The sequence below is a fragment of the Clavelina lepadiformis genome, chromosome 2 (genome assembly GCF_947623445.1).
Source record: "Clavelina lepadiformis chromosome 2, kaClaLepa1.1, whole genome shotgun sequence".
NCBI classification, from domain to species: domain Eukaryota; kingdom Metazoa; phylum Chordata; class Ascidiacea; order Aplousobranchia; family Clavelinidae; genus Clavelina; species Clavelina lepadiformis.
The window spans coordinates 24020279-24034228 of NC_135241.1; the positions used below are offsets into that span (position 1 = coordinate 24020279).

The following is a 13950-nucleotide window of genomic DNA, read 5'->3' on the forward strand; positions in this document are numbered from 1 at the left end:
TTCCAACTTTGATACTTTCTTGTGCAAATAATCTGCATTAAATCTGTTCTTTGTGATGTGATAGTTCAATCGTAATGTGATAGTTCAATTGTGATGTTCCTGTTGCGATGAAAATTTGCAACTTCATCAAACCAAAATTTGATCTTCTTTCCTCCGATCTTAGGGCGATGATGTCCTTGTCCGGAGCAGTGAGCTCGTCCACTCCGGGGATGTTTACTCGGTATCGAAGAGCAAAAAGTCCAAGATAAGGATGGCCTTCCTCTTCGATCATCAGATGATCCTTTGCAAGAAGGTAAGAGGACAATAAAATCGTCTACTTGAACATCTTAAAGCGATCAAAATCGACCAGTTGTCGATGCCCATCGGCAAGTATTGGTCTTATCAAGCAACTCACATACAGCAGTGAGCGTTTTCGCGAAACTGCTTTGTTAGCTTCCACGAAACCATCCAACTCCGCTTCTTTTCCCGCTTCCAGGATCTTCTTCGACGGGATCTCTTTTACTACAAGACCAGGATCGATCTCGACCGCTGTGACGTCAACCCGCTTGAAGGGGAATCCCCGCGCGTCTCGTCGTCATCGGGCGAGTGGACGTCGACCAGTAGCCAGAGCGGGCAGCATGGATGGAAGATCAACGACCGGGAGTCCGGAGAGAAGACGGTGATGCTGTGCAAGAGCGAGGAGGACATGGCGCGCTGGATGAAGGCCTTCGCGTTCGAAAGAGAGATGTGAGTTATGACGTAACAATTGCGCAACAATTTTTAGAAACGTTTATTGGCAAGAAGACTGTTTTAGAATGGAAAGTGATGTCTTTTATTTTCATTTACTGCAGGTCCCTGACTCGTAACGACGACTTGAGCCTTGTCCACGATAGTTTGCTGAAAGGCGCCCTCGCTAACTTGTTGGTTAGTCCAAGAAAACCGAAAGGTAAGAGACGATTATTGCTGCCTGTGATGTTGCTGCCCACGCCTGGTTCGCGTACGCCCACATGCGGATCGATAAAATTGTTTTTTTTATCTTTAGAAACGAGCATGAGCAGAGCGCCCTCTTATCGTTACCGCATGAAAATGGCACAAGAATTAAATCAATCCAAGCACAAAGGTGTCAGCTCCGGCGAGAAAAGCGGGAGCTTTTTTAGCAACGTCGCCGGAAAATTGACACCGTTTCGCCGCCAAGCCGTCCGGGAAAGCGGCCTTGCGTTCTAGTTTTTCAAATGAAACATGGACGCTCTTATGCGAAGACGATTGCAATTATTTAAACAATCGTTTTGCAAAGAACGGTTGTAAACTGTCGCCATTTGCACACGAAAGTGTCGGCTTTTCTCACTGGGAATTATTTTTTTTTCGACATCGGCAGACACCGAGCAGGTTTCAAGCGGTGACATTTGTCCTCTAACTGTTGGACATGATCTAGGCTTTTTATTTTCGACTGCACAGTTTGCATTGAACGCACCTACGTATTTTTTCCTAATTACGTAATCATGACAAACCTGCTTTGTTTCTTTCACTGTGTTTTTCGCATGACGTCAGCGATCGTGACGTCTTATTTTATTTCTTTCTCTTTTTAATGATTGTGATGTCATATTTGTATTTTCTGCACGTGCAATGCGATATTTCTTGACCACCCCTTCCCTTATCTTGTTCATAATAAACTATCAGAATCAAATATTCAAATACCTAGTAATGACGTCAGAATTATATTAAAAAGATAATTGTGTTGGGTAACAATGGCAACAATAAATGCAAATATAGTTCAATGCAAGTTGAGGTCATCAGAGGTCATTTAGTTGTACGACGGAGGCGGCCACCGTGTCGATGGTGAAGGTGCTCGGGAAGACTTCCACCGCCGTGTCCACTCCTGTCGGCTTCTTGTGGAAATAAATAAAAATCACAAGCACAGCCAGCAAACATACGATGTCTATGGTGATCCACGTGGCTAGGAACTCAGGCCTTGAAAGAGTCCAGGACGGTTTCGTCATCTTAGCAAATGTGGAGCAATAATCGGTGGTTACAGCCCACACCCCCTGACACCAGGCCCGCGAAAATGCCCATTCTTCGTTGATCGTGTACGAAATGACGGAGGCATTGCTTTCCACGATTTTTGACGTCACTGTGCTGAATAGCAGGTTCAACAAACCGATTCCGGACTCGTTCGGATCCGGCGATACCAGAGTAAAGTTTGGAGCCAAATCTGTTTTTCCGTAGAGCCAGAAAACGTTTTTCTGAGGAATCCCGGACTTTAGTAAGATTTCGATAATTACATTGAAATAGTCCAGGTGGTTTGTGTGGTTGCGAGGGGGTGGATACACGTCAAACATCATCATCATGTCATGTCTTGATGTTAAGAGCGCGAACTCTAGCAGGGATGGGATCTTTTGGTTAGTGATATTCGCTTTGTCCTCATCATTGAGGAACCTCCCGGTTAGAAAAGGATCCGTCCTCAGAAACCATTCTCCTGCGTTCAACAGTTGAAGTTCTGCCCAGGAGAACGTCTCCGCTCGGTCGTTTTTCCGCTGCGGAAATTTATCCGCCACATCTGTCGCCCTTAATAAGTCATCATCGTGCATGACAAACGGCACTCCGTCGGACGAAAACCGGATATCCGATTCAAATCCGTAAGCTCCGCAAGATGCCGCTATTTCGAAACTCATCAGAGTATTCTCTGGAGCGACTGTTGGCGCCCCCCTGTGACCGATCAAAAGTGGTTTTGTTCGCAGATCTGACGTCACACACGATGAAAACCACCAAGTTGGAATGGTGAAAATAAAAAGGAATACAATGGAATAGACGAGGTAGATAGACACCTTATAACAAGGTTTGCTAATTTTCCGTAAGACCAAAGCGAGGTACCAGGCTGTGAAAACCATCACAACCATTGCGCTGATTTGCATAAAAAGACCAGTCATTTCAAACGAAGCGTTAATTGCCAACCACTCTTCGGGGTAAAACATGTTTAAAAGTATGAAACCCATCACTATGATGATAAGACAAACAACAACGAACACTTTATGGCAACAGAACAGAACCAAGGCTCTGTCCATGACGCAATCAACCAACGCAGAAACCATCAGTAAGAGCATATAAGCAGCTATTATAACGGAAATGGTTAACAGCAGTATGTACCAATTAAACCAGCTTTTAAGCTGTTGAAACAGAAAAAAGTTGACGTTGTCCGAGTCGTTGCTTGCGATGCTCCAGCAGTACAACCAAATAATGGCAGCAAAGGAGACAACAACAACGAAAACAAAGATTCCTTTTTCACATTTCGAAGTGCCCTCTTCTTCCACGTTGACTGTTCCTTGCTTCTTACACGAATACAGTGAACAACACGACTTGCACTTCATGGCTCGTCTCTGGATTTATTTTTAACAACTGTCGACTTTAATTTCCAGAAAATTAAACAGATTTATTGTTAACACATTTATTGTTAACATGAGTTTTTGCGTACACTTTTAAAAAACTCATGTGTCATGCAACCAATAGTTACTGGCTCACTTTTGCGCTATAGAATCACAGAAGTAGTTCATCCTGTCAACTTAAAGTAGAGCGTTTTTAGTTAATCATTAATTTGAAGCTAAACTCAGCTGTTTAACTCATTTACGGCTTTACACGTCTTTTACACCGGGTATAATGCACACATTATAAATCGGTTTCTGTTATTTTTTACTACATTGTTGCAATGATTTAAACATTGCCACGAAGAAATACGCCGAGCGTATAGTTCCAATTTCGGCCTCATTAAGACCAATTTTCTCCTTGTACGTCATTCAATTGTAGCAAACCTGTCCTATTATTATGAAAATCTACACCACTTTAGTGGTCACACCCCCGCCGGGAAATACTGAAGCTGGCTTGTTTAAAAATTCGGTAATCGCCGAAGCAAATAAAATCTTTTTCTTGCTTCATGCTTCGCTCGGCCAATTTTGCCCGGTCATATCACAAATCATCAGCTCGACGTGACGTAAAAACAGTGTACATTTCCGGAATAGTAAACGCGTCATAACTTGAAAAACGTGACAGTGCGTGGTTTGGCCCCTATCCGCGTCATAAACCTGTCTGCATGACCTGTATAAGCAGGTTACTATGGTGACAAAAAAATAAAAACAAATTTTGTGAAGCAATTCGCTTCATACAAATCTCACTAGCCTCGGCGTCATGATACTGCTGTGCCACAAAAATGACTTTGCGTAGACATCAAACATCGATATTCACGCAAGTACATTGCGATGGTTTGTAGAAGGCCGCCCCGAGCAAAAATATCGTTTGAAGAAATGTAATTAGTTAAATATTGCTCAAATTAAAGTCCAGTGGCGCTATTGGCTTTATTTGATGGTTTTGCACTTTTTTATTCGTTTGAAACGAAATCGTTTGGCCAGGTTTGAGACCTTTTCCAAGCTGAGCAAATATTTCTTGCTCAATAAAACTGGTTTCAAACTCCCGACATAAAGTTACTGGATTTACTTTTCTTCAGCCGTGACGTAAAATACCACGTCGCCGGTAGAGCGTGACCAGTCAAGTAACCAACTTGATACTGAAATTTGAAGTTAAACTTAGACTGCAATTACCAGTCGGGTCGAATTGATAAACTGGAGGTTAGAAGTCTTTTGTTTTCACGAGAGAGACTGACAGTAATAAATAAAGTTAAAAAGAAAACAAAGCGGTGAAAGAATTGAGTTAACGGAATGAGCCACTCCTTTCAATTATGCTTTTTCGTCGTTTTCGGTCTTCTAAGCTCAGGTGAGTACAGAATAGAAAGCAGTCTGCCAACATCTTAATTGTCACACGAAATGTGAAATTACTTGCGTTATTGTTCCTATAAAGCAGGGCTTCCCAAACTGGGGGTCGCGACCCCGCAAGGGGTCGCGTAACGAACTTCAGGGGTCGCAGAGCGCATACCAATTTTACACGAAGTACAAAATACAATCAAAACAAAATATCGTTCCAGCCTAATCAACATTGAAACCGCCTTGAGACCAGCATTAACATATATTGAGCCACGGCTGGACTTGCTTTGTAGCAGAAAGCAGTCGCACCAATCACACAGAATAAATGTGTGTGCTTTTTTGTTTCCAGTAGCCTACATATGTGTAAAGTAGTAAGTATATAGGCTCCGAGTACTGGTTGCTTGAATTCAGTCTTTGCATCTCAATAAATGTCACTAATGACTAATGTATATTTCGCGCTGCTAATCAAATTAAACGTGAAGGGTCGCGGAAAACTTCAGAAGTTTGAAAGGGGTCGCGAGCAAAAAAGTTTGGGAAGCCCTGCTATAAAGTCATGAAATGCTTCTATAGACTACAGTGGCAAATTGTGGAATAATAATGCCACCCTAGAAAAACTGGTGATTTCTTGATTTGTACCCTTCCATAAACATATAAGAATTTAAGCTCATAAGATGACATAAACCTAAAAATGACATTGACGTCATCATTTATAATTGCAAGCCTGACGTCACCAAGACTTTTACATACGTCATCGTTCCCGTAGAAACTTCTGCTGCAAGCGCTGTGGTGCAAGGGCAAAAAGAAAGCCTTTGTGTTTTGTGGTCCGGAATGTCACGCTTGGTCGAACCTAAGATTTTTCATCTCAGGTTTATCCGAGAGTCAGTCAGAGGATGAGTTGAACCTTTCGTCTTGTCACAGGTATCGTTAATGCGCTTTTCTTGGACGACCTTTTGACGAACATCGACGGTCAATCGAGCCAGGGGAAGCCCCCAAACACCGGGGCGGAAATCGAAAACTTGCTCTTCCGTTCCTGCCTCGTCTGCCATGGGACTTCGATCAGCGCCGTGACGTCATCGTGTTGGGAAACCGTCGACGACGACGACACGAGATTTGTCGCAGTTCAATCCTGCTTTGGCGCGTGCTCGGTATGTGGCGTATATGGTGATGGCACTTGTGAGAAAACTTTAAGTACTGGTAACTATGTCATTAAAGTGTCTGTGTTAGCTACTTGTATTCTTGTTAAAAGTTCTGGAAATATTTCAACAAAATAATTTTGCCTCGGGACGTTTTAGCGGTTAAGTATCAGCTTTACCTGAAATTTATCGAAAACTACATTGGCTCAACTTCCAAGGAATTAACTGAAGTTTGAATGTTGGAATTATTACATTACAATCATTACCTTATTACATCAGTACATCATCAATTTGAATGTTGGAAAATAAGTTACTTTTCATCAATAAAACACAGTTATTTCTATGCTTATACCTGTTTGTAAGTTGGCGCTTCCGGGCCAAGCTTTGGTGAAACAACCTCATAGCATCGAAAAAGTTAAATAGGTTTATAATATCCTTTGTATTTCTGACATACATTGTTTATATACAACAAAAATTTTGCATGTATGGCTTAAGGTATTGACAAATGTTTAGGCTTTATCGATAATTTTCGAAGAGTTTTTGAACGTTATGCGGCCACATAAAATCATTTAGTTTTCATCTACTCGGACTGCAAATGATGGTTCCACGACAATTAACCGTGGGAAATTGACCGCGAACAAACTCATCGGGGACAACTGACCGGGGGACAACTGACCGTGACGTAAATTTACCTAGAACCAACTGACCTTAAATCATATTATCACTTAAATCATATAATTTGAATAATCAACAATGCTAATTTTCGTAAAAAATAAAAATAAAATGCGTAGCGGTTGATTTGTGTCGCCGGCCAATTTGTTGCCGGTCAGTTGACCACGTCCAATTGTCGCCGGTGAATTTGTTCACGGTCAATTGACGTGATCCTGCAAATGATGCAATCGACCCACTTAAAGTTGCTCATACCAGATCGAGAATTGGCAACATGTTGTCTCAGACATCGCGATCGGTTCTCAGTTGTAAGCGAAATATAACTTTTATCTGAACTACATCTATAGCAATAATGTCCATGCATTTTTATGCAGACCACTGTGTTGAACCACACCACCATTGGTTTAATTGATTACACGCGGAAATGTGAACCAGACTGCTCTCCTGGTTGTTACCGAACAGACCAAGACACCATCCTCTGCAAATATTGTTGCAAAGGCGACAGGTATATAGATTTCTGCATAAACTTATTGTATTTTTAAAACACAGCTGTATGGTCAAAATAACAATGTATTTGTAGCGTTGGAATTTTTCAATTGCACTTTTTCACCAGCAGATTTTTATGTCAAACAATGTCAACCAAAAGCACATCTATTTTTTATATAAAAATCATTTTATAAAAAATGCATGCATTCCAGCATTATGTCTACAGTTTGAAACGAACTGTAACCCGTTTAAGTCAAAACGCTTCAGCTGACAGCGATGATATATTCCAGATGTAACAGCGTTCTACCAACCCACGTGCTGAAAGGACCAGAGACGATTGCCAGACCGAGTGAATCCAACATCAAGAAGTGGTTGACTGGCTCCATGGTGAAGCCACGCCACCATGCCAGAAACCCTTCAAACAAGGTGAAAACTTGTAATTTAACGAAAGTCACAAACGAGCACACTTTGAACTTCGACCTGGGTCAATGAGCAATGATCCTATAATGACTTATATCATTATGACATCACAGGTGAGAGCGCGACGTTTCATGGATATGTTGTTTCTTGAGTTCGGGATAAGAACAGAATTGCAGGAGTTCAGAGTCAGCGAAATCGTGCAAGAGGACGAAGCGCCGCTCAACTACAGATCGGTGAGTGCGACGTTGTCACCGGTTGCTTCTGCCTTCAAAAGTTATCCTGTTGTCTGTGCAACAAAAAGTGTCAAACACCTACGTCCAGTTTCTTTTCTGTTGTAAATTTTTTTCTTTTTGCTTTCAGTACATTAAGACCGTGATAAAAGGTTACAACGTCATAGCAACAGTACGAGGCCGCCACTACAACACCTTAGACGACGAGATAGTCGTGTTGATCGCGCACTACGACACCCACCCCGATGGTTCCAACGGGGTTGATGACAACGGGTCGGGGGTCGTTGCCCTGCTTGAGATTACTCGGCTTCTTACGCGAGACCCGGAATGTGAAAGGTGCCGACGACATCGTATTGGAACCTGTTTAAATTGCACATGACTTGTTGTTATAAAGTTTTGAAGACTGAGATTACTGAAAATCATTTAACATGCTTGAATTATTTCAATATAATTTTTAATAATTAAATCATAAATTGAAAAATTTCCTTTTTCCATTAATATTCACTTTTTGATTTTTTAAAGCATTTTATTTTAAGAAATCACTCAGTGATCATTGTGGGCACCGACTTCAAAGAATTTGGAAGCTTTTGGGACGGGTTGGCAAACAGCGGATACACAAATTGCATCATCGGGGACAACTTCCAAGGAATGGCGGGATCCGCACACTTCGTATGCGGCTATTTGCTTCCACATCTTCGGCGTACTGGATCAAGACTAAAGGCCGCCATTAACCTGCAATCCATTCTTAATTATGACCCGAAGTAGGTCATGTTTTTGATACTATTTATCTTTTCCTTGATTGACAGGTTAGGCACGCCTGTTATGATTTTATTATTTCCCTATATGCGTTTCACTACAGTTGTGTAGCAGTAAAGGTTTATGCTTGTCCTTGTTTGGTAGCCCTGGAACTCAACTTCTCCCTAACTTCCGAGATTTTATCACCGGACGTGTTTCCAACCGTCACTTTCGTCGCTTTGAAAACCAGGTAGAAAATTTATTTTTGGTCAAAGCTGCAGTTACACAGTGACTTCTATGGATGGTAAAATCCCGAAATTATTTTAATCTTTAAAAAATCCGATTATGTGAAGTACTTATACTTAATATGTGTAGCTTACACACTGGCAGTAATCACCGTAACCAACAGCAAATGAACAAATTATAATCGATTGATCAGGAAACATTCATAAAATTCCACCGATCTCTTCCAGGTGAACATGAAGCATAATGTTGGCGACTGGATCCTTGCCAGTTACAAGCAACTTCCGTCTGATCCTGGACAAGCTTCAACAATTGTCGATACGTTACGTCAGGAATGGAAAGATTATGACGTCAGTACTTCTTTTAAGCCAGCGATTATTCAGCAAGAGATTCCACCCGATGGTTAGATGTGAATCATCTTTATAATAATTTCTATTTTGTCAAAATTTGTCCATACAAAGTATAGGCTTGTGGGAAAGTAGTTGATGTAAGTAGCTGAATGAGATGAATGAGCTCAACAAAAAGTAACTAAACATTTTAACGGTTTTATTCAAGACGCCCAGAATATTTTTGACGAGGACGATTGCAAACCTTTCTCAAAACTACGAACGCCTCTGCCCTGTATAACATTGACAGACACAGGTGAACGAACTTGGCCACTGCCAATTGGTTCCAATTAGCCTTGACAGAAGCACTTTGTCTTAAGACGGCACCTTGCGCATAATTGTGCATGTCGTGTTGCTGTGGTGCGCCTTGTAAAGCAATAACCTTTGCTTGCTTTCCATAGGTTCGTTGCGAGGTTATATGAGAAGATGTCACAATAAAGGTTGTGACAATAGAAATCACTTGAGTGACGACAGAATCAAGTTTGTTGCCAAGGTAATGACGTCAAGGTTGCCAGTAATCTTGTTTAAAAAAGGTTACAAAAAACTATATTCTGTGCAAACAACAAACAGTTTACATAATTTTTGTGGCGTCAAGGTTGTTGATACGGTGTGGCGTGTCGTGGAAGAATGGACTTCAAGCACTTGCCCCCCTTCAACGAAAAGCCACGCCATCACCACCACATCAACTACCAGCAGACCGATGACGTCAACTTTAGCACACATTGCTGGAACTTTCTTTCCAACCTCGTCCACTTCATACCCAGTCACCACTCAAACCAGTGTTCATCATCAAAATAGAAAGCAAAGAGTAAAAGTAAAAAGATGCCAGAAACCACTGATGAAGGTACAATCATTTTTCCTTCAAGGACGGTACGACTAAGATTTTCCTTTTGATGACCGGGCAGAAAACACCTATTGATTCAATATGAGATGTTTATTGGGTCACCCGCTTATTTACTGAGTTCTTTCAGAGTTCATTGAGAAATGGAGTTCGTTCGGTGAATATTGTCGCCACTTGCCGCTTCTCGGAGTCTGCCTTGGAACTTTGCGAACGACCGGATGACAGCGTGTGGGCTTTACTGAACAGCAAATCTGCCTGGATTCCAAAGAAAGACAAGAAAAAACACAACAGAAATTTATGGTGAGCTCAGTGGATTATGCGATCATATCGGCTATGAAGCGTAAAACGTCATTTAAAAAGTTATTCCAGCGCGTTGGATGAAATAAAATTTCATCATTACCACTCAAAAACCAAACGTACGCTCTTTTAAAATTCTTGTATTTGTTTAAGGTTCATGCACAGAGAGTTGAAAGTTCAAATCCCTCGGAGTTGAACAAACAATTCTTCTTTTCCAGGTTTCAAGTTGATTTGGGCGAGAGAAGCAGAGTGACCGCCATATCCCTCCAAGGCGTACGTAAGCAAGGATTCATCCGTTCCTTTATGATGTCATATAGCAACGATGGGAGGAACTGGAATTGGCACATCCCCGCAAAACCTCTCAGGAAGACGGCTTCCGAGATTCGAGGAAACAAGAACGGAAAACGAGCCGTGAAGCGGAAATTGAAACCAGTCATAAACGCGCGATATTTACGTATTCATCCGCGCAAATGGAAACGACGCATCGCGCTGAGAATGGAGTTGCATGGATGCACTAAGTAAGTTTTCTGTGACATTTTCTCTCAAGTTCCCTGCGATAAGTGAAAGATCTTGAACTTGATCGAGCAGGTGACAAACCTATGTTTTTTTGTATAAAAAGTCAAACTAACTTGCACAGATTTTACCTTCTGATTTTGTCACTTCTAGGGCGTGCTTTTGTTTCATGACTTTTATTTTGTTATTGTCACTTTCTTCCGCAAATGCGCTTCTTTTTCTCTTTGTGTTTTTCACAACAGATATATTCTACAGTCTACACGCAAGGTACAACTACGTTTCTTTACTTTGTGATTTGTATATTGTGTAGTGCTACGTGACAATCAATATGGCCAAGGGTGGAAAGTTATAAGCTCCTGAATGTTGTGTTAGTAACTGTGGACCATAGTCTAATTTTTGTTCCGATTTCGCTGTTTAACTAATTCTGTTATTTTCCCGAAGATCAGTTGATGCCAGTGTCGCGGCGTTTCGGGTGTTTCAAAATAAGAATCTTGAAACTGCTAAGATTGTCTAATTCTTGAGCCATTATCGTTACAGTTACTACGCCACAACGACGAGAGTTTTGTTAACGGACAGTAGTACTTTTTAGTTTCAACTCATTGATCATATAAAATTACTGCTCAATTCTATATTAATCGATTTCATGGAATATGTCTGCTTGAATGTCTTTCGAAAGTTATTATAAAACATAGACTAGTAGTTTATTATGGAGAAGATCGAGACGACAAGCGTGAAAATAATTTAACGCCGATGAAATCCCACAGCTGTGAGCACATCTTCCTAAACGTCGCCCCTTGGTTGGCCTTGTACAGTTTGCAGACACCAAAAAGTAGGCCAAGTGAGAGAATGGTAATTGTAAATTTCATCTCTCGTTGTATTCGGATTGCTGCAGGATGAGTTGCCATGAGTTTGTCAACAATGTTTCCAGCAACATTTTCATGAGGGAAGGGCTTGTCTGGAATTTCCTTTCCTAGGAACTCACACAAAGGCGCCCATCCTTGACGGACATCGTAGACCAGTAGTTTATCAGGAGGACAATTCTGAAAGTTAAATTAAAAAATACATTACGAAACTGTAAGGTGCTTACGCTTTTAAATGTCAAAAGATAAAGAGGAAAACACAAATGTAAATGTACCTGTAAGCAATATTGGGTGTGCTGTCTGAATGCTTTTTTCAAAACCATTTCATTATTTACAAATGAAAAGTCGAATGGATGTTTCATTTCAAGTCCGAAGCGACTCATAACTGCAATATAAATTTTGGTTCAATATTCACCCTTTAATCTCACCATAAATCTCATCACTCGGATCACCAAGCCGTTATAGGCTACATAACAATAAAGGCAGGAGTATAATTAGGAAAACGTTAGCCTAGGTTACTACTCAACTCTACAGCCTACCAAAATAGTTGAAATATTTGAAGTAATTCCATCCAGTTGGTGACACTAGTTGCATGAACTTGTAAGTGAAATTTTCATTAACGACTTTATATTGGCCGCAGTAGCTCTTGTACCATTTTTCTTCATTCCTTGTTGTCAAAATGACCTTTGTATAAGTTTGTGATGATAAGGAGATATTAAAATATATATTGGGAATAAAGTATAGAGTTTTGTTTACGGAAATTGCCTTTATGAAACGGGATATAAAAATTCTGACGAGCTTCAGGTTTTGCAAATCTGCTCAAAGAAGCTAAAGCATTGTGTGTCAAATGACATCCTATTTCCTGCTCATTGTTTTTGTACGTGATTGAACATTGCATCGCCTATTCATTACTTCGTGTTTATTGTTTTAAAGTTGTTACGTAAATGTCGCGCTTGCCTTTCTTGTATGCGTTCAGTTTCCAGTATAAGTTTCTTTAATATTTTTTATTATTTGTATCAGTAATATTAAGCAGTTGTCAAAAAGCATAAAGTCTAATAACATGAACGCTGTAGAATGAACGTCTTTATGCTGTTGCTGTGCCAATGTTCTGTCTAAATGTAATCGTTCAAAGAAGCTTCAATATAATCAGTTTATTATACAGTTGTAATTGCTGTGAAACTACTATTGAATTCAATTTGAAGAAGTTCAGTATCAAGTTAGACAACTTTGTTGTCAGCTTTATAAGACAGTAATCCGTGAAGATAAACAATTAAGTCCGAGTTTGAAAAACCAGACAACGACCTTATGAGACTCACATATCATCACCCGCAATAAACAATTCGACAAGCAAACATTGTAATTAAGTGGTTGAACCTGTCAAGTTCAAGTACCATATACAACCATCCATTACAGGTTTGTACGTTTTTTTTAATCAGCAAATAGCTATAACAAACACATCTTTCTGAGTTAAATTTTGTTCATTGCAGCCTGTAAATGGCAACATACTCATATGATTCCATCCTATACTTAATTAAAATATACTTAACTTGGACCTACACAAACCTGGTTAGTCTATTGTCCAAGAATGTACACAAAGTCAACCATGACGTAACTAAACCATCATTTATGTTTCAGCCGCTTGCTTGCCTATTACTTGTACTGAACAAAGCTCACTTTAGCGTCCGGGAAAGCTTGTAATATCTCTTCCCAAAACAAGTATGGTGGACCATCAGTTATAGCATCCACTGACTCATACATCTCTTTGAAATCTTCAATATCTCCACCACTGCCGGGGGAAAGTATCTTGGTCCACTTATCGCCATGATACCAGTAGTGATCAAGATAATCATAAACATTGAAACCCAACTCAGATAAAGCTACGACCATGGATTTAGTCCCAGTCTTTGCATATCCGGCTACGATAACTTTCATTGTTGTGAGCTACGAAGGGGTTAAGACGCACGCACTGTTAATACGCTCGTAGTATTGCGAAACAAGTTGCTAAATGCTAACAACTAGCTTACCTATTACCACGTTAGTAGTCTGCTGTGCGGTGACCGACTTTGTTTGCATTTCAGCCTTGCTCAACCAAGCGTGCAGCAAGTTTGATAGCAGACAAGAAGCAAAAACGCCTGTGGCCATAAACAGCCGAGTTTATGAAGGGGGACACGACCCAGTGTACCTCCCCTAAATATGCCAGTGCTTCAGAGATTCGTGGAAATGAAAAAAAAACACTAAAACGGTCATAAAAATCGGTTATTACTAACTCAGTGATGATAAAGGGATATTATAATATACAAATCGATACAATACTATATAGAATTCTTATTTTCAGACGTCTGCTTTACGAAACGTGACGTTAATGATAGATAACATTGCATAGCGATAACTTCCTATTTTCCGTTTTAAGTCGTGA

At 40.5% G+C, this 13950-nt stretch overlaps 4 protein-coding genes across 6 annotated transcripts in view; 2 read left to right on the forward strand and 2 right to left on the reverse strand.

Annotated features, from left to right (window-relative positions):
- LOC143444868 (uncharacterized) overlaps positions 1–1663 on the forward strand; it is a 27139-nt gene extending 25476 nt beyond the window's left edge. For both annotated transcript variants that reach the window (XM_076943654.1, XM_076943653.1), the window contains 4 exons: positions 164–292; positions 476–726; positions 831–925; positions 1022–1663. In XM_076943654.1, the coding sequence (XP_076799769.1) occupies positions 164–292; positions 476–726; positions 831–925; positions 1022–1203 (657 nt within the window). In that variant the 3' untranslated portion in view covers positions 1204–1663. The remainder of the gene's footprint in view (positions 1–163; positions 293–475; positions 727–830; positions 926–1021) is intronic.
- Positions 1659–3920, reverse strand: LOC143444869 (glycerophosphoinositol inositolphosphodiesterase GDPD2-like). Its single transcript, XM_076943655.1, has one exon. It carries the CDS (start codon positions 3339–3341, stop codon positions 1770–1772), a length of 1572 nt encoding a protein of 523 aa, XP_076799770.1. The 5' UTR covers positions 3342–3920; the 3' UTR covers positions 1659–1769.
- Positions 3921–4321: 401 nt separating this feature from the next.
- On the forward strand, positions 4322–11715 carry LOC143446913 (uncharacterized). Its single transcript, XM_076946769.1, has 14 exons — positions 4322–4734; positions 5640–5866; positions 6898–7028; positions 7300–7435; positions 7543–7662; positions 7790–7995; positions 8196–8420; positions 8560–8644; positions 8868–9039; positions 9193–9279; positions 9425–9516; positions 9619–9867; positions 9995–10164; positions 10380–11715. Exons 1-14 carry the CDS (start codon positions 4680–4682, stop codon positions 10681–10683), a joined length of 2259 nt encoding a protein of 752 aa, XP_076802884.1. The 5' UTR covers positions 4322–4679; the 3' UTR covers positions 10684–11715.
- Positions 11379–13713, reverse strand: LOC143446914 (uncharacterized). Of its 2 annotated transcripts, XM_076946771.1 has the most exons (5): positions 13559–13713; positions 13209–13475; positions 12074–12218; positions 11810–11919; positions 11379–11714 (listed from the first exon to the last, which is right to left on the reverse strand). In XM_076946771.1, the coding sequence occupies exons 2-5, from the start codon at positions 13464–13466 to the stop codon at positions 11379–11381; spliced, it is 849 nt and encodes a 282-aa protein (XP_076802886.1). In that variant the 5' UTR covers positions 13467–13475; positions 13559–13713. The 2 variants fall into 2 exon arrangements, with proteins under 2 accessions (XP_076802886.1, XP_076802885.1); XM_076946770.1 differs by having other exon boundaries at positions 13209–13713.
- Between the last annotated feature and the right edge of the window lie 237 nt (positions 13714–13950).